Source organism: Alligator mississippiensis, chromosome 3 (assembly GCF_030867095.1).
Source record: "Alligator mississippiensis isolate rAllMis1 chromosome 3, rAllMis1, whole genome shotgun sequence".
NCBI classification, from domain to species: Eukaryota; Metazoa; Chordata; order Crocodylia; family Alligatoridae; genus Alligator; species Alligator mississippiensis.
This window is the reverse complement of record NC_081826.1, coordinates 97,602,386-97,625,093: the sequence shown is the minus strand read 5'-3', so window position 1 is coordinate 97,625,093 and position 22,708 is coordinate 97,602,386. Positions and strand designations below refer to the sequence as shown.

The following is a 22,708-nucleotide window of genomic DNA, read 5'->3' as shown; positions in this document are numbered from 1 at the left end:
ACAGGAAGGCCAGATGCTTAGGCCGACATGTAAATCTGGTATAGTTTTCCTCAAAATTCTTTTACTTCCACATATGGTCAGAGGACTGAAAGGGGCCTTTCTGGTTGTTGAATCCTCCATTGAATTGCAAGGAGTTATTTATCGAACCATCTTCCCTCCAATATATTTTTTTTAATTTATCATTTTGAAACTCCTCATTTTCTCTGTTCATTTACCTAAACAAAAATAAATGTCAAAACCTCCTCCTCCCTCCCTTATTATGTTCAAAACTAAGTTGTCATCTGTAGGTTTGGACTGAACAGAGCAGACCTGCTTATATTATATGGCTTCAGTTTGATCTTAGGTTGGATAAAAATCCAGGATAATTTTATTGCACTCAATGGAATTATGCCCATGTAAAACCTGCATAGATGAAAATGGAATCAGGCTTCATGTCTCCACTGCTACATGCAAAACACGACCAAAGATGCACATTTTTAATACAAACTAAAATGTAAACATGAAATTGTTCACATTTTAGACAAGCTCCTGTTGTTTAACTCATTGTCATTGTTGCTTTATATATGGAAAAAGAAAGGGTAATTTTACCCTCACTTGGAATAGTTTGTGTGTGTATTTTGTCAACATGCCAATATAGAATAGTCTCAGTGTTCACTGAGGATCCATTTGTCTGGCTTAAGTGGGCATTTCTGTTCCTTGGCTCGTGATTTAGAAGCTAATCGTAGAAAACAACTAAATGGAGGGATTTTTATTTAAGAAGTAGAAAGAAAGCAAGAAAGAAGCAAAGTGAACTACTGTTTTCTTCCACTTTTCATTTCTTTACATCATGTCTGCACCACATGCCATGGCTTGTAATTTTCTAAGCTATGTAAAATTACTACACATATAACTATCACAAAACAGTAGTTCTCTGTATGTGCTGCATTGGCAGTAAAATCTGAAAGGAGCATTGCAAGTTGATTGCCCAAATACATATCCCTTCTAAAGTCAAAATTCCAATCCTTCTGTTTCTTTTTTCAGATGTATCCACTCCAAAGTCTTCAAGAAAATTAGCAGATAGCTCCATAGTGAATGGTGGCTTGACACCCCAAGGAAAGCTGAATGGTCTTGGCACTACCCAAGTGACAGGACAGCGAAAGAGACTCCTTAAAGCCCCTACCTTGGCTGAACTGGACAGTTCAGATTCTGAGGTAAGACATCTTTGTGCTCAGCTTACTTACAGAATTTAATTTAATTACTGTTTGATGGACAAAATAATCTGAGTTCATGAATTCATAGGTGGTGGTGGTCACTGATGTTGACTTTTTAAGTTATAATGAGGATTGGATTACAGTATTGCCAGTTTCCCAAAATTCAGCCTCCCCAGATGTCTTATATATGATTTAATCTTTTTGGCCTTTTATCTACTTCTTTAATTCCCAGTATTTGCTAACACTATGTGGACATAATGATAACATGGTTGGCAATTTTCTAAATACGTTGAAAATAACGTGATGTTGGCTCCCATGCAGAAGTTTTTGTGCTGTACTCTGAACAAACCCATAGTAAGAGCTTATGTCTGGGCTGTCTGGAAGAGCTTATGATTAAGGAGAGAGTGGATAGAAGAATACTGAAGTGATATGGGAGCTGCATCTGGGACCCATCAAATTGTTACATGTGAAGGCAATCCAACTTCTTTTAAATGGGAATGGCTTTGAATCCAGCTAACTCAGCCAGAGAGCAGGATGAGCTATAGAAAAAAAAAAGCTATGTAGATCATTATCAAAACCCTAAGGAGTAATGACAATACATCCTGGAGAAGGGAGACAGCTAAATCACCTGCATGTTGCTCTGTCTGTTAACTACTCTTTGCAGTTTTTAGTAAGATACCTCCCACTGACCAAATACTAATGCTAAAAAGGGAACAATGAGCCAAGTATTACCACAACATCCAAATTCATTTCTAAATATGTCATCAGCAGGGTCTGGACCCACAAACTACAAATCATCAGTACAGATTTTTCACTTAAGTTGTACAAGTATTTTGTAAAGAAAATGCACTAGTACCTACTGTGGGGATCAACCTGGAAAGATTTGCAAGGCAGGTTACACAGCCATTTGTGTGGCAGCAATAGAGTGATGAATCCTTAATTTTTACACCTGTTTTGGGACCACAGTGTGTTGCTGAGGTTAAGGAAGCATAACTGCATGTAACTGTGTTGTGGGTCATCTAGAACCTGTGTTTGGATGTAAAAGTATGAGTTTCTTATCACTTATACTAAAGAACCAGGTCTGTTAGTGTGAAGGCAGCCTCAGTCAAGCTGTTATAAACCTCTTTTTTTGGTCTAGCTTTTAGAGGGTGACAGGATCTCTTTATATTTGTGGGAGTTATACAAGTGATAATTTGACATGTTCATGTTGAAAGACAGTGCAACCAAATGGATGAGACTTGGGCTCTATTTCCAGCTTGGCCTGAAGTATAACTTCTCATCTTTCTATAAATGAGTGAACAATAGTAAGTGCATGAGATCTTGTTAATAAAAAAGACATTGCGAGATAAGTAATGGCAGCAGTAAGCGAAAGAGCCGGGACTAGAATTCATGGTCTCCCAGCTTGCAGTTTGCTGCATTTCCTCCCAAGATAATATATCATATTTGACTTGGAGAAATGAGCTTAAATCAATAAAAAGAGGTTTGGTAAAGATGCATGTAAACTGATTCTTGTAGGCACGAATAATCAAACGCTCAAGTATATGCTGGGGAATTCGCTCTGTGCAGGAGTGTCATTTAGAGAAGGCTCTGAGGGATACAGCAGAAGATAAATAGGAAATAAGTTGTCCATGCAATGAAATTGCAAAAAAGAAAAAAAGTGCTATGTGGGTTTGAATGACCAGAAGTAGATTGTGAAACAACCAAGGTAATTGGGCTGCTTTGTTACTGTAGTGGCTGTGCCTTGGTGTAATGCTATGTTCAGTGTTAAAATAGTAAAAAAGATTAATTAATTGGAAAGTTCAAAAGGAAGTTATTAAACTGACAGAAAAGTTGAAGAATGCTGTAGAACAAGGGTGGCCAACCTGTGGCATTGGTATCACAAGTGGTACAGGCAGCCTGTGTGTGTAGCATGAGGCAGATTGGGGAGGGGAGAGACAGTACACTGGCAGAACAGGGAGCAGAAAGCAGAGCATCAGATCAGGCAGGGAGCATAGGGAAGGAAGCAGAAAGCAGAGCAGCGAGTTGGTCATGGAACAGAAAGTTGAAAATGAGATTGGGTAAAGGAAAGGGATCAAAGTGGCACTTGGAAGGTGTGGAGTTAATTTGTGTCATGTCTGTCAAAAAGGATGGCCCTCACTGCTGTAGAGGATAAAGGAGAAGTGAGATGCTGAAATATATTTCTTTGCTGACCTAATTTGTAGTATATATAACTAGGGGCGGATGCAGTATTCTAATGGCCTATGAATGACTCAGACACTTCCATGCTTACAACTGCACAGGGAGTGAATTGCTAGTCTCTTTAGAATTACTCATTAGGAGTTTAATTATAACTACATTCCTCCATAAATAAGAGGTGGCATGTAGCTGTCCCACCCCAGCAGAACAGAGGATGAGTGGTGCCTCAGTCACAAGGCTTTCCCTTTGTACTGTGGAGAAGTTTGTTTTGTAAGCTTCTCCTCCCTCCTCACTATGCAATTACCTTCCCCTGTACATCTAAACAGCTGGAGGTTTGCAGCTCCCTCCCTGCCCAGTTGCTTGCAAGGCTGAATACCAAACAAGCATGCCTGTTCTCTTCTAATTCGTTATTGTAATACGAGTCACAGTCTGAGTAGGAGATTTAGGAGAGCCATACTCTCCTACCCTTTGTATTTTAAAGAATTATAGAAATAATCTCCTAATGGACAACACACATGAGTTTACCTGATGACAGTAGCAGTGATACCTTCAGATGACCCCTGGGGTCATGCCTCTAAGGGTGTGTGTAGACAACACAGGCGTTAACGTAGAGCCCCTGAAAATGTTAACGTAGATAGGGCTTTCTGAGTAGATATGAGGCTGTGCTTATTTGGCTCTAGATCCAAATGTGTCCAGAAGTGTCATCAAAGATTCTGGTCTTGCCTCTGTCTACATTAAAAATCAACAGAACAATACTAGTATATGTAAATTTCTCTTACGATTTACTAATAATTACTGTACCTGATTTGCTAATATTTTTTTGAGAGCCTACAACTCTCTCTCGTGATCACAGGGCAACAAAATAGTTCATATACTCATTGCACATGAGGCTTACAGGGAGTGAAAAGTAATTTAAAATATGAACATGGTATATTTTTACCTAAGCAGACTTGGCATTTGTAACATAACTATATCCATAGCTCTCGTTCTTCCCGAAGCAGGTTAGTCATGTTTGACGTCTGTTGCTTCTGAGCAGAGTCCATCCCACCACTGAAGTAACTACAAATCCATTCATTTCTACTACTTAAAGAAGTTGAATCCTGAGGGGTCTGCCAGAGGCAGTAGATGGAAATCTCATTTTCATAGTCTTGTTCTCCACCACTTTCATCCTACTTTTCTGTGGTACCTGGATAGGTGGTTGCTTGGTCAGAGCTGCCCCCAGCTTCCCACTTTGTGGAAAGAGCAGCAATTCCACAAAGTGGGAAGCAACACAAATTACAGTAGACTGTTCTGGGCCATTCAATTCTATAGTAGTCAGTAGCAAAATTCCCACTAATGCTAATGGACAAGAGGATGAGGACATCTGTCTACTGCATAGCCTAGTCCAGTGGGGGCTAGCCTTTTTGGCAGGCCTAGCACAAATTAAGGCCTTTACCCTCCTTGGTGCCACTTCAGTCCCCTTCTGCTGCCCGATCTGCTCTGCTTTCTTCCCCGCTGCTGATCTGGTGCTCTGCTTGCTGCTTCCTGTATTATCTCTTGCTGTGCTGCCTGCCCCTAATCTGCCATGTACCACACACACAGGCTGCCTGTGCCACTTTCAGCACATGTACCAAAGATTGGCCACCCATGGCCTGGCCAGTTGGGGTAAGGCAGCATCTGACTAAATCCCACACTTACCAGTAGAATAACAAATCGTCTAAATTTTTAAGAGGTGTTTTTCAACAACAAACGTCAGAAGTTTTTTTCAATGGGAAGATATAATTAGAAATGTTCATGGTTTGCAATTTTTCCTTCTTTACAAAAATAAAAGTAGTCCTGTTGCTATTTTCAGTGTTACCATTTATTTTTCCCTCCCCAGACTCCTCCAGTGACAAATTTTCAATGGCAAAATAAAAAGGCAGAGAAAAAGGAGAACAAAAGCTCAGAGAACAAAACCCCAGAAGACAAAAGTCAAAATTTTCAGCACAAATAAGCACATATGTTTTCACTTGCTTAGAATGACATTTCTGCGAGAAAGGAGGAACGGCGAGAGGGTCATGGCTTACATTTCTTTGATTTTTTTTTTGTCCACTCAGCTGCTTTTCTTCCAGCCTGAACCACAGGCTCTTGCACCCCTCTGCTTTTACAGATTGAGTGGAGAGTGGCATCAATTATTCAAAATTAAATAAAAAAGCGTACTGGCAGATTTAAAAAAAATGTCTTTATCTTAATATTTTAGCTACTTATTTCCTCTGCTTATGGACAAAATAAATAGTCATCTTTGTGACTATATACTAGTCTTGGTACCTTTTGCCTTATAAGAAGTTTTAATTTTCAGAAAGGTAAAAGTTCACCATTGCAGTTTAAACAGCAATTCTTCTTTTTCACGAAGTTTACACTAATTGGCTGTGGTGGAGTGTCTGGGAACCCTCCTTTCGATCTGCTGAATGTTTTCAGATAGCTTTTAAGTTTTCATGCAACTCTTTTGAAATTTTTGCTGTGACCTTTTCTTGGTTATTGCATAGAAGATCACCTGATCATAATTTGTGACGCCTCCTGGCCTGTGGTGCCTTTTGTTCATGTGATATTTCTAACAACTTTCCCTTCTGATTTTCCATAACTAGAGGAGGCATTGTTTCAGTCACTACAGACTTGCCTGCTTGAGATTCATGTGACTTTAAGTCTGTCCCTGGAAGGGAGCCTCAGTTGCTTGCTTGTTTTCTGACTGAGTCACTTCGTTTGACTTGTAAACCCAAGAGTATAAAAGGTAACTGCGTACAAGCCTCCTTTGCCAAGAGCATTTGTCTTAGAACTAAACGATGTCCCCAGCCTTTTCTTCAACCTTATGTTCTTTCTACAGACACTTGTAATATCAAGCCTTCTTTACTAAGAGCATTTATCTTAAGCCTGAACAGGGTTCACAACCATTTCTTCAACCCTATTTGCTCTCTGCAAGCACCAGTAATATCCTATAAGTTCTTTGTATTGAGTATTTAAATAACAGGTTATAGGTAAGGGCAGTTTGTAAAGCTAATAATTCATCAGGAAGCACAACTCTCCAGACACCCATTAACTGAAAGATGTTAGTCAAAGCCTATTTCACTCTCATTCATCTCCCACCACTTGCTAGTGCTTGGTTGCTGTGGTGAGAACATACTTAACCTAATGAATGAAGTGTCTTTAAGCACAGAAGGAAGGAGAAATGCATGAGAATTAGAGATTAGAGAACAGTGCAGTAAAGATAAGTGATTAGATTAATTTGTCTTTACTGAGTCATATGTTGTCTTAGAGTCATGCTTCATTTCTTTGGAGACCAGAAAATGCCACGTGCTTGTTTCTTGCCAGTATGAAATAATAAACTCGAATTAATTTGGCACTGTGCTTGAAAATATCTGCTAGGCCCTCAGTATCCAGAGCAGTTACTTAAGGAAAAGGCAGATTACAACGCTCACTTAGGTTCTATTCTTGGTCTTTATAATGCAGTTGAATATATTGAGCTCTTGAGCTGTGCACCATATATTCCAATTACCAGCAAAAAATATATCTGGAAAAAGATGCTTACACAAGACTGCCTAACTTCAACATTTTTCTTAAAGAGTCTTAGAAGACAAGTGGTTTAATGATGTGATATACCACTGACATTAGTTTTGCATGTAGGGGTAAAAGAGAGAGACTGAGTATGAGGAATTCTGACCCTTCCAATTTTTTTGCTCCCAGGAGGAATCTATGCACAAATCAACAAGCAGCAGCAGCGCGTCTCCCACACAATTGGAAGATGCTTCTCAAGAGAGCAGGAGGAGTAAGTGCTCAGTATCTAGACAATCATGTTTAAATAAAACGAGGCTAAGCTTTTTCGCTCTCCTGCCTCCTGTTGTTTTCTGTCATATGAACTTTGCCTGAATGTCTTTTGCGAAAAGATGGAACAGGTTGGTGTTAATTGATAAGGCTGTTCCTAGAGTAAGAAACCCCTTTTTTATGAGTGTGCTCATTTCAGATAGGTTAAAAATTTTGGCCATTGACAGCTGCACAGAGATACTCTGTTGTTTTGGCAAATGTTTGCGACATCTAACCATTTTTTTTCCACCAAAACTATGGCTATTATCATTGCTGAACAATAGTATTTCATAGTTTTTTCATTAGAGCTAACTTCTGGTGGTTGAATCTTTAGTGCCTCCGAAGTTCTTGCCAATATCGTCTACACCTCAGCCAGAGAGGCGGCAACCTCCTCAGAGACGACACTCAATTGAAAAGGAAACTCCAACTAATGTGAGACAATTCCTGCCACCTTCGAAACAGAGCTCAAGGTCACTTGTAAGTAGTACAGAGTTATCTTTGAATGTTGGCTATAGAGTGAGAAGCTATAGTTGTGATAAGAGAGGGACATTTTCTAGTAGTTTATATAGAATTAAAACTTGGCTACAGTGTTATTAGAGCTGGATCCAAAGCAAGATCCCAGTTACAAACCCAGTTTTACACATTGGGGGAGTTTTAGGGGAATTCAGAATTTGAACTTTCTCTAAAATATTAAACCAAACCTCCTGGGTTCAGATACCTCAGGACTTCAAAGAGATTTGGCTTCTGATTTGAGCTTTGTGACTGAGGCCCATTATTTTGTTTTTTAATTTCAGCATGGTAAAGAAACTAACTTACCTTATAATTGACAGATATTTCATTTGAAATGAGGCAATTTCAAAGCAGTCAATCTATGTTCTTATTATTGAAGTATTGTCATTCATGTGTAAACACATGGAGCAGGTTTCTCTTCCTCCCATGTTAACAACTAATACAGTTAAAATTTCTGTGTGTAAAAGATGTCAGGCATCTATATCAGTTGTGACCACATTGTATTGTTGGAGTCACTAAGGCAAAAACCGCTTTGCTACTTGAGAAGAAAGTGCGGTACATTTGAACAAATAACTTCAATTGAGAACTGTTTTCCAGCAGAGCATAAATGGCACAGGAGATGAAAAGTTGGCTCTTTGTCCTGGCATGATGCATAGAGCTTTGCCACTTTGTGTCAGATGCCAAGGTTGTGTTCCTAGTCTCTTATTTTCCTTATCACCAGGGACTCAGCGTGCTGCTTTGAAGTTTTAGCATATGGTAGATTTACAGAAGCGTTCCCGGTCTAAAAGGGAGGGAGTACCTGCCAGTCCTTGCTCTTACTTAAGTGCCACTAATGGGCTTTGAAGGGACTCCGTGTTATTTTTCTTTGGCCCGAGAGAGAGTGGCTGACTGTAGTGCAAATCCATCAAGGTGAGAAGGTTGAAGTGTAGTAATTATGTAGTCTTCATATATACTGAGGAAGGTTCACCCACTTCTCTGCAAGGAATAAATTGGCTCTCTTTACCACACTTGTACCCTGACTACAATTTATGTGAATGGCGTTCTGGAGTCCCCACTCGTAGCTTAAGGAGCGCGCAGCACAGCTAGAATTCTTTGCCCAAGTGTTAGCTTAAGGAGTGACTTGAGAGGAGGGTTTCCCTCAGGGCTGCTTGGGACACAAGCAGTGAAAAGAGGATTTTGGCCGTCACTCTGGATCAGGAGATGTTTTTACTTGGGGAACAATTTCCCATCATTAAAAGGGGAAAAAGCAATATGTCCTACCTCGAGATGTTGACTGTTTTACACTTTTCAGATATCTGAACAAGTTAGATCAGGGGTAGGCAACCCCCAGCATGGGTGCCAGTGTAGCATGCGAAGGCATTTTGCTGGGCACGTGCACCTTGGAATGAACAGTGGGGAAGGGGCCAGGGTTACACTGCCACAACAAGGATTGGGCCCCTCGTGCTTCCCGGCCATCTGCCCCTGGCACGCCAACATTTTACAAGTTGAGGTTGTGGGTATTTTTGGTACCCTGCCCCAAAATGTGGCCAACCCCTGAGTTAGATTATGATACTGATTTCATGCAACTTGCCGATATCTTCTAAACAAGACAGTGCTTGAAAGCCCTTGCAACTTAAAAAACTCATATATAAGGTCCTTATTTTAGTCAGCTTGATCAGGTTCTTGACAAAAATGTGTTTTCCTGCCGTGAATCTATTTGTTGATATTTGGCATCTGTAAGGCACTGTTTATAAAGGAGCGAGTGTATAATAAAACCAATACAGTCAAATTCTAATTGGCTTACACAGAGGTAGAATTGAGCAAAAGCAGGAAAATATCTGAAGGAGTCCAAAGTGTGTGGCTTAAAAAATATTCAGAACATGCAAGGATGATTTGTTTTTTGTTTTTTTGTTTATTTTCTTTACCTCTTAGGAGCTGGTCCTCCCCCAGCCCACTTGCTAGCAACATTTTTGTGTAGGAAAAAAAAATGATGGTAATGCTCTTTTACTGACATTTTTTTTCTTAGCTGCTGATGAATTTATTTGTTAATCTTAGCAGTTTTTCCCTCATGGTGTGCACAGTTATTCAGAAGAAGGTTTTTTGTTTAGTTCAATACAGTGTTTTGGTACTGACTGTAAATTAGCTAGCCACTCTACCCTGACATAAAACTCCTGCTTATGAAAGCTGCCGTCTAGCTTCTGAACCAGACACTAGTTCTTAATACTGCAGTTCCTTGAGTCAGAGCCACAAAAAATTAAATATATTATTTCCTTTTTATTTGACTTCACACTTCTTCATCCCTTCCTCCAGGATTGATGGAGTTTCATTTCTTATCATCTGTTCCAGTGACTGCAGTTCCCCTTGAAGGTGAAAGAGCTCATCAGTAACTAGACCTCAGTGTCAGTGAAAGCAGGCAGGCCATTTCTGGAGCTTTTTAACAGGATTAGCAAGCAACTGTTTTGCATACGGTGTTTTTGTGAACTGACCTTTCAAACACCTCGAAGGAATTAGTGCTGAAGTTGGTTGGGTGGGGAGGAGAAACAAACTCGGAAAAATTGGTTACATCATTCACTACTTTTCTGAGAATTAGTGTTATGGCATGCTTATTGATGTTACTCAGCTTTGTACCTACGCAATAAGATGCAGCCAGTGTACTGAGATATGCATGTTAAAGTGTTTTTGGTTTTTCTTATTTTCATTAGCCAGAATCCCTGCTAACATTGTCATTTTTATTTCGCGTTCCTTTTTCTGCTTCCTATATCTATTGTTCAGGTTCCTAGGATAACCAGTCTCTTTCCAAGGACGACTTTCAGGCCACTTTTTTCAACCATACAAACGGCTTCTTTGTTCAACTCTCATCCTTTTGAAGCAGCCATGTTTGGGGTGGCAGGGGCTATGTATTATCTCTGTGAGAGAGCTTTTACCAGCAGGTGGAAACCCGCAAAGGTTTGCCTCTTTCTGCTGGTTTTGGAAATCTTTACAAGCTAGTTCCCCATAAGGGGAGCACTTCCTAAGCTGTACAAGAATTAACAGCTTAGGTTGCAACAGCAGTCCTGATTGATTTGACTTTAGAATTGATTTCAGTGTTTGTAGGATACTTATGTCTATCTACATGCTTCAGTTACTTATGGGGGAAAAATAATCAGTTGTGAAAGGACAGCAAACTAAAAATGCAACATCACAAGACTATCAGTAAGACAATTCTTAAAGGCACAGTTTATAAAGATCCTGAAACCTAAGCAAGTAAAACTATTGGTATTATGATCTTTGAACTAAGGTGAAATGATTAAGATGTTGTTGCCTTAACAGGATATGTTGTATTACAGAACACAATGCCATTTGTAAACATAATGTTACTTGAAAAAATGGTTTTGGTCTTTTAATGCTTTTAAAGCCTTTGTAAACAACAGAACTTTCAATATTATTAGTGCTAGTCTTTTCCAGGGTAAATGAACCAACCACTTCAGAAGAAAACAGGAGCTTCTCTACAACCATTTTTAATTGAATATGAATTGGATCTTTTTAAAAATTTGGTTTCTGAAATTTAAAGATCTGAAATTTGGTATATTTTTCCTCTCATGAATGGCCTCAACCAGAAAATGAAATTAGAAACCCACTGCAAAAGAGAAGTTAGAGAGATCCAGCCAGGTTTTGCAAACTGAAGCTGTTTTATATTAAGTGTCAAGAATTTAAAAATGTTTAACCTGAGTTGCATAAATATGGGTTTCATCCAGCACTTGATCATTCAATACTTAACTGTTGCAACTTATCTGCGTAAGTGGTGATAAGTTTTACAATACATGTGGTATAATGAATATACTGGTATGGAAACAGATACTACTAATAGGTGTTCATAATGAGTTATTTAGATGAATGCATACGAAGAATGATCTGCAAAGCACTTATTTCATATTATGGCTATATAATTAAGACGGTGTATTGTTCTAAATATAAATTTATCCACAACCATGCATTTTGGTGTGTGCTGTGACTACGTGTTCAATAAATGACAAATAAATCCTTAACAGATTAATGGACAAAAAGTATTATTTTATTGTGACTTTTTTCTCTTTTAATAATAAGACTTTAAAATTAAAATGGGTACAAACCCAGAAAAACAAGGAAATTCAGAAGTCACATTCTGTCCTTAACATAATCTATTGTGCAGCAGTATTACAGGGGACATAGGACGTACAGCATCCATGTAAATTCTGAGTTTGAACTGCAACTCTAAACGTTGTTATTTTGGTGAACTTTAGTTAGTGCTTAGTTTAATATCTATTCATTTAATTTCAAGACTTTGGAAGTTAGGTTGAAACTAAATATTCTTTTGAGAAGAAAAATAATCAAATATTCTGCAGAATCAGCCTGAAAATTAACTTTTGTTTAATGTTGCATTAAAGTTTTGTTGTCCTTGTTTAACCTCTCAAATTAAAACATCAGCATTTAAAAATGTTAGCAATTTTATTTTTTGCCTGGTAGCTATTCACACTTGGCTTAAGGATTTTTTTTTTTATTGTTGGAAGAACAGATCCAAATCATTTTCCTGCTACCCAAAGTACTAGACTTACAGATCTTCAGTGAAATAGCACATTCACAAATTAAATAAGTCTTTACTAGGGCTTTAAAAACGCATCATGTCATATATTTATCGTGTGTCGTCAAATGTGAAAAACTGATCTTTAAAAACATAAAAAAGATTTTGTTGCCCACAAAAAGAACTAAATCTGATGCCAAGTACATTTTTGGAGTGGGGAAGGGATTCCAGTTAAGAAATAGCTTTTTAAAAATTGAAAATTGTGGTCGACTAAAAGCATTCAGTCCTGTTTACTCCAAACACCACCTTAATATCTCACACTGTAGAAAATAAGTCTCCGACTGACATTTTCTGCCCAATGTTTGCCCATCTACTTCCTTCCCATCCTCCCCAAAGTCTGTATGCTATGTATCAGTGCTATTTTTATGGAAAGGATCTAGAATGCAATACTGACAGCTGCTGGTTAGCTGAAAGGTTGCTAACAAGCAAAGGGTTTGTTTTGGGTGGTTTGTTTTTTGTTTTTGCTTGTGGAGTTTTACTCCTCTCAGAGCAAATCACAGTTGGATTTGGCATGGTTTGGGTTTTCCAGAAACCCAGGCTTCCTCAATGAAGATACAAACCAGAAGATTGGCTGTTAAAAGAAACCAAAATTAACTTAATTTTAGCTGTTTGTGGGTACTTTTAAGCAGGGTGAAGTTTCTGTGTGTTTCCTTTCTAGATAGGTAAGAGAACAGTTCTTAAAAATGTGGTGGTTCCTAAATGCTAATGTTTGCCAGGGCTGCAACACAGATCAATTTTTTTTTCCTAATTGAAAGACAGAACAGAATTTGAATTCTACCTAAATTGAATACTACTTTATAACCAATCTGAATGATCACATTGCTATCTAAATTATATTTCAAAACTTCTTGTACAGTACTGCCAGCAAAGTGTTGGTGAGTACAAAACTTTTCTGTATTTACTCAAAGAACATTACATTGCATTGTTACTTTACAACAGTAGTCCCTCTGGGCTAACTGACAAGGTGCATAATACCTAAAGGGATGGGCATTCCTAGTGCAGCATCTGTCTTTCTGTTAGAACTGTGTAATCAACTAGAGGGCTGGAATAATGCTTTTTATTCTGTGGTGCCAAAATTAGATGGTGTATCTTCAATGTTGCAATTATATTAAATGTACGTACTTAAATATATATGGAAATTTCTCAAATAGGAAGTATTTGGAACCTCTGAGTGGTTCTCTGTCAGTAAAAACACAATATTGGATTAACCATTTTGCCCAGCTTTATATTTTAACATTATTTTCAGAAAATTTAAATTGCCATTTTTGTCATTCTGGGTGGAAAGGAAGGCCATACACATTCATAATTTTCAAATCTATGATTATATCAACAATCATCAATGTGTGGTACCACTGAATAAAAAAAAATTCTCTTAGAGTGGGTTACTAACTGCTTTCTTTGGCTATTCTGGGCACCACAAAATTTCAGAGAAGTGGCTTGTTTTTATAAACAACACACTTCCAAGGTCAACAGCTCTAAGCATTGTCTTTTTATAACTGTATAGTAAATCACCCTGTGCCCTATTAAATTATAACACGCATTATAATTGGTTAATAATAATAACAAATTCATAATAAATAAAGCAAGCAAATGTATGCAGGTATCAGATGGTATGTGCTCAGAGAAATAAACGAGAAAATTTCTCTTGTTTGCAGTGTTATAAAACCTGGATATCAGACCATTAGAATTGCATTTAACCAGTCTCCTAGCTGGTTTGAAGCTCATGTGATGCCCATAGATGAGCCAATGATACTCCATTTGAATGGTGAAATCTTCTGTCTCTGAAGTTACTAACCAGGTGGCTGGCTTTCTAGGTTGGATTCTGGAAAATATGGGCTTCATAGTAATATCAATTTTTGACTTAACAGGAGGAATTTTGTTACCCAGTGGAATGCCTAGCTCTGACTGTGGAGGAAGTCATGCATATCCGTCAGGTACTAGTGAAGGCAGAGTTGGAAAAGTACCAGCAGTATAAAGATATCTATACTGCCCTTAAGAAAGGAAAGGTAAGCCTGGTTCAGTTGTTCCACAATAACCCCTTCACGGAGAGTATTCGCACGTTATGTAGCCTCTGACCTCAGGGGTCAAGTGTCCCCACTCCCTTCTACTATCATTCCAGTGTGTAGAGTGTACAGAGATGATTAAAGCCAATGGCTCTATATTGTTTTGTGCCAGCTTCTCAGACTTAGTTATTCACGCAAGTGTCGAGCCCCCACTATAAAATGGATGTTCTTCTCTACAACGAACATTGCAACACTTGTCAGTCACATTCCAATAATAGAAAGTGGAGCTTTTGAAACCAGATGAAGTTTAAAAATTGACACACGTTCAATCTTTGCGGAGTTTTCCATATAGAATGAGTACTGATCAAAGCCTTTTTATGAAAAGTAGACAATCAGCCATGTCAGTAAATTCTTCTAATTAATTTGTAATGAAATTGGTGAGGAATCTTTTCTCCTGACTTGGCTGATTTATTACATTCTGAATTTTAAAGAAAGTAGGATTATTTTAAATTTCCATTGTTCTCAAAAGATAAATAAAGTGCATTAGTCTTTTGCTCATGGGATGTTGAACCTTAGGCATGACTTATAAGAAGCAGGGGCTTGTAAGTAGCAAGCTAAGATGAAACAAAAAGTGCCAGGGCAATCATGCATTGTGGGACCTCATGAGGGGTGATAACAAAGAACCCATCTATCAGTGTACTTTAATTGACAGAGTGCAGATCAGAAATAAATATATGTATTAACCACGTCTCCATTCCTTCTCCTTGACTCCTGCCTATTGACGTAAGAGTAAATGCATCTTCAGTCTGTTTTTTCAAAGGCTAGGCATGTGTCATATATTTAAGGGTCACAAGGGACTGTTATCATTTAATCTGATTTTGTGCATAACAGGCATAAAACTTAAACCAATAAAATGCGGGTGTCCCAGGCCACAGCTCCTCTCTGTTGTTTAAAAATGTCCAAATGTGTTTGAAAGAGTAGAAATCACGGAATTGTACCTCTTTGTTCCTGCTCTGGCATTGTCTTTTTCTGTGAATAGATCTTCTCCCTCTCTGGTGTTTAACTTCTTGATATATTTATAGAAAACAACACAAGGGGTCTAAGAACCTGAGATATGCTAAAGGAAAGTGCTGGCCCATTGCACCTTGTGGACTCTAACCTTGTGGACTATTCTGTTTTTATTAGCTCTGTTTCTGTTGTCGAACAAGGAGGTTTTCTTTCTTCACATGGTCATATACCTGTCAGTTCTGTAAGAGGTGAGTGTTTGACAGCTGGTATTATATTACAGTGAAATGCTAGGATTCATGCATTGGAAACCTCACTGGTTTTATGTTTCACCATTGTTTTCTTTTGTTTTTAAAAGTGCAGTTGTGAACAAATTAGTATGTAAAAATGGCTCCGCTTACTTCCTGTTGCATAGTCTATGTTGTTCAGGTGTTACAATGACATGAGAGAAACGATACTAATATGTTAGCCCTGCAGAGCCCTCACATATGTGGGGAGGAGTGAGTGGGAATCTATGTAAACTCCTGCTTCATCAACTGCAGAATCTTTATTATTGTGTTTACTCTCATACCATGTGCATCCTTTCCACAAAAATTAGCCGTCTAAAATGGGCATGCATGTTTTAAGCGAGGAAGCTGATTTCCGTGCCAGGGCACAGGGATGGCTGCCTGGTTCTTGCTCCTTGCTGGCTAGAGGCAAGTGAGGGGGGGAGTCTGCAGCTACAAGCTATTGGCTTAGCCAAAGTTGCTGTCATTTCAGCAATGACTGTGACTTGGTTCAGTCTCTAGCTTTTGGAAGAGCAGGTGACACTGACTGTGCTCCACGCAGCTGGAATTTAGCCATGACCAGAAAAATCTTTTTTTCTTCATTCTGCCTTCCCAAAACAAGGTGTGTATCTTATTTGGTGGTTTCTGATACATGCAAAAATGTGGTATTTGCAGTGACATGTTGAAATCCTAAGAAACTCCATTTCCATTTTAGTTTGCAGCAGTGGCAGCTGCAGGTGGAGGGAATGTTTACTTCTAAAATAAGCAGGTTTTATAATGATAATGCAAGAGGCAGTATATCAAGAGCTCCAGGTTGTCATTGATTTTCATTATCATTTTTAAAGAATATACTAGCCTTTATTTAATGGAGGGAGGGGGTGTAATTTATATTTCTCTTCACTATTTTGTTTGTAATCAGTATTTCTTGACCAGGCCTTTTCCTGGGTTTAAGCTTCAGCTTCAGATTGAAGACAGAATAATAAATCAGCTTCAGAAATAAAATGTATAGATTTTAGAACAGCTAGTAGAAAACAGTGTAAATACTGAAAGTTTACATTCCACATTATTTTATTTCAGTATTATTTTTTCAAGTTGAATGATTTATACTTTTACTTTTCTACACAGGCCTGTATGTTCCCAATGTTGCAAAAAAGTAAGTTAAGAAATGTACAATTTGTCCCTTTCTGAAAAGTTCTGTCTTTGGTAAGGATATGTCATATTCTCATTTTCCTGTTCCTGTAATAGATGCGATTGCCATCAAAGCCATATTCCACCCTTCCTATCTTTTCTCTTGGACCTTCTGCCTTGCAGAAAGGAGAAAGTTTTATGAGACCTGAAAAGCCATCTACCAGCCATCACCGGTCACTGAGGAGTATGCCCAGGTGAGAGACCTCCTAAGTTTAGATGCATGTACTTTGGTTCTTCATAATATCATCTTCTAAGGTTAATAATAAAAGAGATGCAATTACTTGGGTCTGCTTTTATAGTTGGTTTTAATTATTCAGTTTTAGTGGTATCCTTGTAGAAGTCTGAAAATAAATTATTTTCCTTATTAATTTTGCTTTTCCATCTGTTAAAAATTGAAGCTTTTCCTTTCATTTTAAGAGAAAGTAGACACTCAGCTTGATCCTTTTCATTTGCCAGTCAAGAAATATAAGCTTTATATATCTGTATAGAAGTAGCTGACATGATATTAACAATATCAGTCTATATTGTGGTTGAAAACTATACTAAGACCGGAACAACTGCATCCATGCAAGACACCTACAAAATACTCTAATTTTTTTCTAGTACAGCTGGATTCTTAGAAGGAAAAACTTACAGCCTGGGATTAGTAACTAAATAAAAACATTTCCTATATTGAGTGATCAAACTCATTCTGCTTCTAGCCATGAATTTTCTTCAATTTGGCCTTGACAAGATTACAGAATAACATTTTGAGCACAGGTTGTTGTTGAAACCACTCACAGAAATAATATGGAAAAAGAGTATTTTCTGAGATGATCAACTACACTCCTGTAAAATCTGTTCAAGCCTCTCTCTGTTAATCACTTCCGCCATGGTGTTTGCAGATGATATAGCCAAGTAAGACATCCATTTAGAGAATCAGAAAATCCTTTTTGCCAAATCACGCTTTTCACTAGCCTTCAGTGAATAGCCATGTAATCTTACTGATATCTTCCCATCTGCATCCTCTTTCTGCTATTTTTCCCCTCCCCTGGTTATGGACGAGGGGGCAGCAACGTTTATGTAGTCTCTCATTTTTGGAAGTGTGTCTCCATTATGACCCAAAGATGGGCTAAACTCTAAATAATGGTAATTAACTATAAATAATGGTAATAAGTAAGGGACTGCTTCTGTCTCTCTCAGGTTGCCCTCAAGGTCCAAGTCTGTGGATAAGTCAAATGAAGAGCTACAGTTTCCCAAGGAGTTAATGGAGGACTGGAGCACCATGGAGGTGTGTGTGGACTGCAAAAAGTTTATTTCAGAAATCATCAATTCAAGTCGACGCAGCCTCTCTCTGGCCAACAAGCGAGCCAGGTTAAAAAGGAAAACACAGTCATTCTACATGTCATCCCCAGGAACCTCTGAATACTGCCCTTCTGAGAGAACTATCAATGAGATCTGAACCCTGTGCCTTTTTCTTTTTCTTTTTTTGTCTTCTTGAGATCCACATCTGTGAGAGATCAACTGATTGTCTTTCTTTCTCTTTGTTTTACTTACTGGGCTTAAATTTGCATTAGGTGGCAGAGTTTGCTAGTTCACAGTTTCCAGAGATGCTGAATAATACATTCATGTTTCTGCAAGATGGCAACAGGTCAGCCAATAATTCATGTGCACTGGAGGAAAATAATAATTTTAAATTGTTGCCTCTGTGTGCTTGGGAGCTAGAAAGCCTTTAGTTGCATTCAGATTTTTTTTAACCAAACTTTGAATCATTTTCAGGAGAGGCGCTGAAATGTATGCCTACTGGAGAACCAAATCTAGCAATGTCAATGTTAGCACAGTTTAAGCAGTAAGTCATATTGGCATTATCAACCAAATAGTGTTCATGTTCTAGTTTATATGGCACACACAGCCATGTACACTACACCAACTGCCTAGTGTGGGCTGTGTAGCTCAAATGGTCTCTTAGCACAAAACCAAGAACAATTCATGAAGGGTTTAAAGTGATCTTTCTTTCAGCTCTGAGATCATGGTTCAGCATGGGACTTTATCTGTGTTCCAGTGCAAAATTGGTGTATGCCCAAAGGGGTGGTCATTTTCCCTGAGCTGCTGTACTTCTAAGCCCTGGCATATTTGTAAGTGTCTCCTGTGCAGGTCTTAGTAGTTTACATCTTATCTTGAATGTATTATGATTATTGATGGTAGCAGTAGTAATAGTAATACTTTTAGTAGTAGATAGAGCTGTAGACTTCATGGGGAGGGTGGGGAATAAGTGGGGCTTCTAATTTTAACTGAATTCCTGTAAGTATGTAACATGGTTACCCAGCAAGAAGTGTGGGTAATGTGTATATTTGTATTCTAGTGGAACACAAGCACTACTATAATTATGCGCCTGAGATCGTATCCATTATAAACCCCATTTTTTCTGGGGTTTATAACTTGGCTGTAAAAATTGGTATCCTGCTGAAATTTGGGACGACTGGGTCTCAGATTGGGAAGTGCTTCATTTTTTCTTTTACTTTTTAACACGCTTACAGAAAAGCCATCCTGGCTGTTTAAAAAAGTTCCAGTAATGTTACAATGTTAGTTAACATCACATGCTATTTTGCACTTTTTATATGTTTGGAATGTTGTTTTGGTTTGCTTTTTTTAAATTAAAACAAAAGCAGAGCTTAGGCCATCATTTGGAGCTGGGTCATTTTGGTATTTAGAAAACAAAATTAACATAGCCAAGTTACTAATACTTGAAAATCAGCTACTGTATATACAGTAACTTTTTCATAAATTTTAATACCCAGAACCATATTTAATATCTATACAGCACTGTATTATAGAGTGACATAACAGAAAAGTTTGATCTATTTATTAACATTTCTATACTACAGATTGATGAGAGATACCTCAGAACTGCTCCAAAGTAGCTTATGTAATGTAACCAAGGTCAATTTTTCTTCAAAATCTAAATACATATTTTTAAAAAAATAGAATCTCTTGGCTAAATAGTACGCATTTTTAAAAAATCATTAGGGGCCAAATCTTCTCCCCAGACTTATAACAATTTTTTAAGGAAGGGTTCTGGCTTAATGGCTTGAGCCTGGCTTCTTCCGTCCACAAAACAATGTTAGAGCCACTGTGTAACTACTGGTGCACTGTCCTTGCAGTGTGGAAGGGCAGCAGTGACTTGCTCATCTCTTCTGGAGCTGTATCAGATTCTGCCCTCACCTTGCACACAGCAGAACTATTTCAATTCCACTGTCAGCCTGGTCTCTCTGCCATCCCATATGTACAAGATTTCCCCTTTGAGGCATGTTGTCATGTTAAATTGTAAATTCCCAAACAGTTTGGGAGTTTTCTGTCATGCATTTAAGTTATTCCTGAGATGCATGGCCCAAGGACCCTCAAGCCCATCTTTATTTCCTTTTGATCACATTTATATAAAAGAGCTGTTTGCCTAACCACACAGCATGCTGAACTACCGCTAGGGATTTGACTGAAGCAGGTAGTAAGCATTGCAGCTGAGTCCCCATCTTGAACTCTTCCTTTAAGATATAGAATAGTGCAGCTGGGATAGCCCTCTATTTTGGGTTCTCAGACAGTGCACCTTGAACTGCAGGGTTTGGGCAAGTATGTTGACTTGCAGGAGGTGGGTAGCACAGAGCAGTTCACCTATAATGAGGAAGTAAAATTCTCAAGTCAGGTGCTCACTCTTAGAAGTCACTGTCTTCAAATCTGGTGAGCTCTTTTTCCCTCTTGTTTCTGTGCCAAAACAAATCCCTGCATCCCTTCCATAATATGCCCAGCTGATGAGCACTTTTCAAGGAAGTGTATGCCATTTTGCTTTAAACACTGCTGTTCTGTTTACATTTTTCCTCCAGAAATGCTCCCATATACACAGCACAAATCTAAGAGAGCCCTTCTCATAGTCCCATGGCAAAAGTTGCAGGAACAAGATGTATGTTCCTTGGCATCTCTCAGGTCTCTGGCCTTCAGAGTATCCAGCATTACTTTTCTTTCTATTGAGAGCATTGCAGGGGTGGCAGAGACGCTGGCCCTGTAATGCCCTGGAGCCAGCATGCGTGTGATAGAACCAGATTCCAGTTCTGAAGGCCCTTGATCATCCAAGAGAAGTGCCTCCCCCACTGTGTTCCCTTCTGCCAGTGAGTCTCCCTGTTCTCTCCCCCATTAGTGCTGCTTCCCAGGGGACTGATGCCATAGAGGAGAGTTAATGCTGCTGCTAGCGCTGTTATTTATTATTTACTCTGTGTGTTACTGTCGAATGTAGGAGCCCACAGCATGGATCAGGACCTCTTTGTGTTAGAAACCAGATAAGCACAGAACAGACTCACTGACTGCTGGCTTTTTGCACAGCAATCTGCTGTTACAGGAGGGCACTATGATGCAGCAGGTGGTAGCTCCCAGCCCTGCCTTGGCTGGCTTGTCTACCTAAGATCCTCTAGGGCTGTATAATGCACAATACACAACCTTTCAAAAGCACCTAGAAAGGGGAACCCTGACAGACAACTGACACTCCCCTTTTTTCTTCCCCCACCATCATTATTCCCATCTGTACTGTAGAGAAATAGGCCCTGTACAATGTGCCAGCTGTTAACATGGCAAAGGCATGAGTAAGGAATGGGATTCTCTTGGTCATGTGAAGACTGAAGGACCTGGAACTATGTGCAATGAGTGACTTGCCTCTCACACCGGTGTCCCAAACCCCCCTCCAAGTGGCAAGGATCAGTCCACTTTGCCTCCATACCTCTTGAAGCTGCCCATAGTGCCCTATTTATGGTTTGAATTTCATATCAGTATCAGAATATAAAAACAAAAGTCTGTAAATACTATATCTATTAATATTTAGAAAGCTGCCATCCCTTGAGCAATGGGAATTGACTTTCCCATGAAGATTTAAAAAGAAAATTAGTCTTATTTATATGTATATTGACTATTATTTTATTAGACTTAAAGTTTTGTGCCTCTCAAGGTGAAACTTGGAGGCCTGCACTCTGTAGACATTTTTAAATGACTTTCTGTTTAAAAGAATGTGAGATTAGCACAGGGAGCTCATTTCCGGGTTTTAAATCTTTTATTTTTCTAACAGTGTTAATAAACCTAGGATTGTTTTAAGTGTATCATAGGAGACCCAAAGGGTTAAACAAAAAAAGAAGAAGCTGTTGACAGTGCAATGGTCTTGTATTTTGTATATGAACACAGTTGTTAAGAATTCAAAGCCAGCTCAGCCTTGCAAATAGCTGTGATGAAAATAGCAAGCAGGCCTTTTTTGCAGCCCTTTGTGTATAAACTCTAAACTTTCTAAACATTCATGGTGACAATATTACTTATGGGTTTTTCATGAAGTCATTTATTAAAAAAAACACATTAACTGGGGAAAATAAAATGCCTTTCCATCATAGCCTTTGTCTGTGTTAATTATTCATATGTAAACAACGGTAAAAGTCTTTCTATAAGTGCTTGTATAGTTTTGCAAAGGTCACATGGCTTTTTCTTTTGGCAAAGAAATGTGAATGATAATGGATGAGTAACATCAGAGCACTTGCTGCATGAAAGGAAGGAAACATGACAAAGTATTCTTAGAATAGCAATAAAACTGTGTGTCATCCAAATCATTATGATTAGCATGCAGAAAAGGATTACCATTTCCAACCAAATCCCTTCTTTGATCAGAATGTTTCCATATCAAAAGCTAAAGATCTGTACATAATTTTGACTATTCCTATATGCATCATTTCTGAACTTTTCACACCCCACTGGCCTTTTTTGTGCTTATCTTCAATGTGCATTGTGTGAGAGGCACTAGGAGGCATTCAGAGATGACCAAGCAACCAATTGTTTTCTTCCCTCTTCAGCTCTAACTTTTCCTCTTAGTCACAATTTTATAGTCCGGTCCCATGGTTATTTATTGGATGCATGCTCTATAGTTAAAAAAAAACAAACAACAAAACTCCAGTTTTAAACTACCATGGTTGATGCCTTCATGCCTAA

The 22,708-nt window shown here is 38.5% G+C and overlaps 1 protein-coding gene across 2 annotated transcripts in view; it reads left to right on the top strand.

The window, feature by feature from the left end:
* Positions 1-22,118, top strand: part of SPIRE1 (spire type actin nucleation factor 1) — a 201,546-nt gene extending 179,428 nt beyond the window's left edge. The window contains exons 9-17 of one of the 2 annotated variants that reach the window (XM_019490406.2): positions 1,021-1,190; positions 7,062-7,143; positions 7,513-7,655; positions 10,440-10,613; positions 14,133-14,270; positions 15,453-15,523; positions 16,664-16,691; positions 16,784-16,920; positions 17,909-22,118. In XM_019490406.2, the coding sequence (XP_019345951.1) occupies positions 1,021-1,190; positions 7,062-7,143; positions 7,513-7,655; positions 10,440-10,613; positions 14,133-14,270; positions 15,453-15,523; positions 16,664-16,691; positions 16,784-16,920; positions 17,909-18,167 (1,202 nt within the window). In that variant the 3' untranslated portion in view covers positions 18,168-22,118. The remainder of the gene's footprint in view (positions 1-1,020; positions 1,191-7,061; positions 7,144-7,512; positions 7,656-10,439; positions 10,614-14,132; positions 14,271-15,452; positions 15,524-16,663; positions 16,692-16,783; positions 16,921-17,908) is intronic. The other variant, XM_014606609.3, reaches the window with a different exon arrangement.
* Positions 22,119-22,708: the final 590 nt, after the last annotated feature.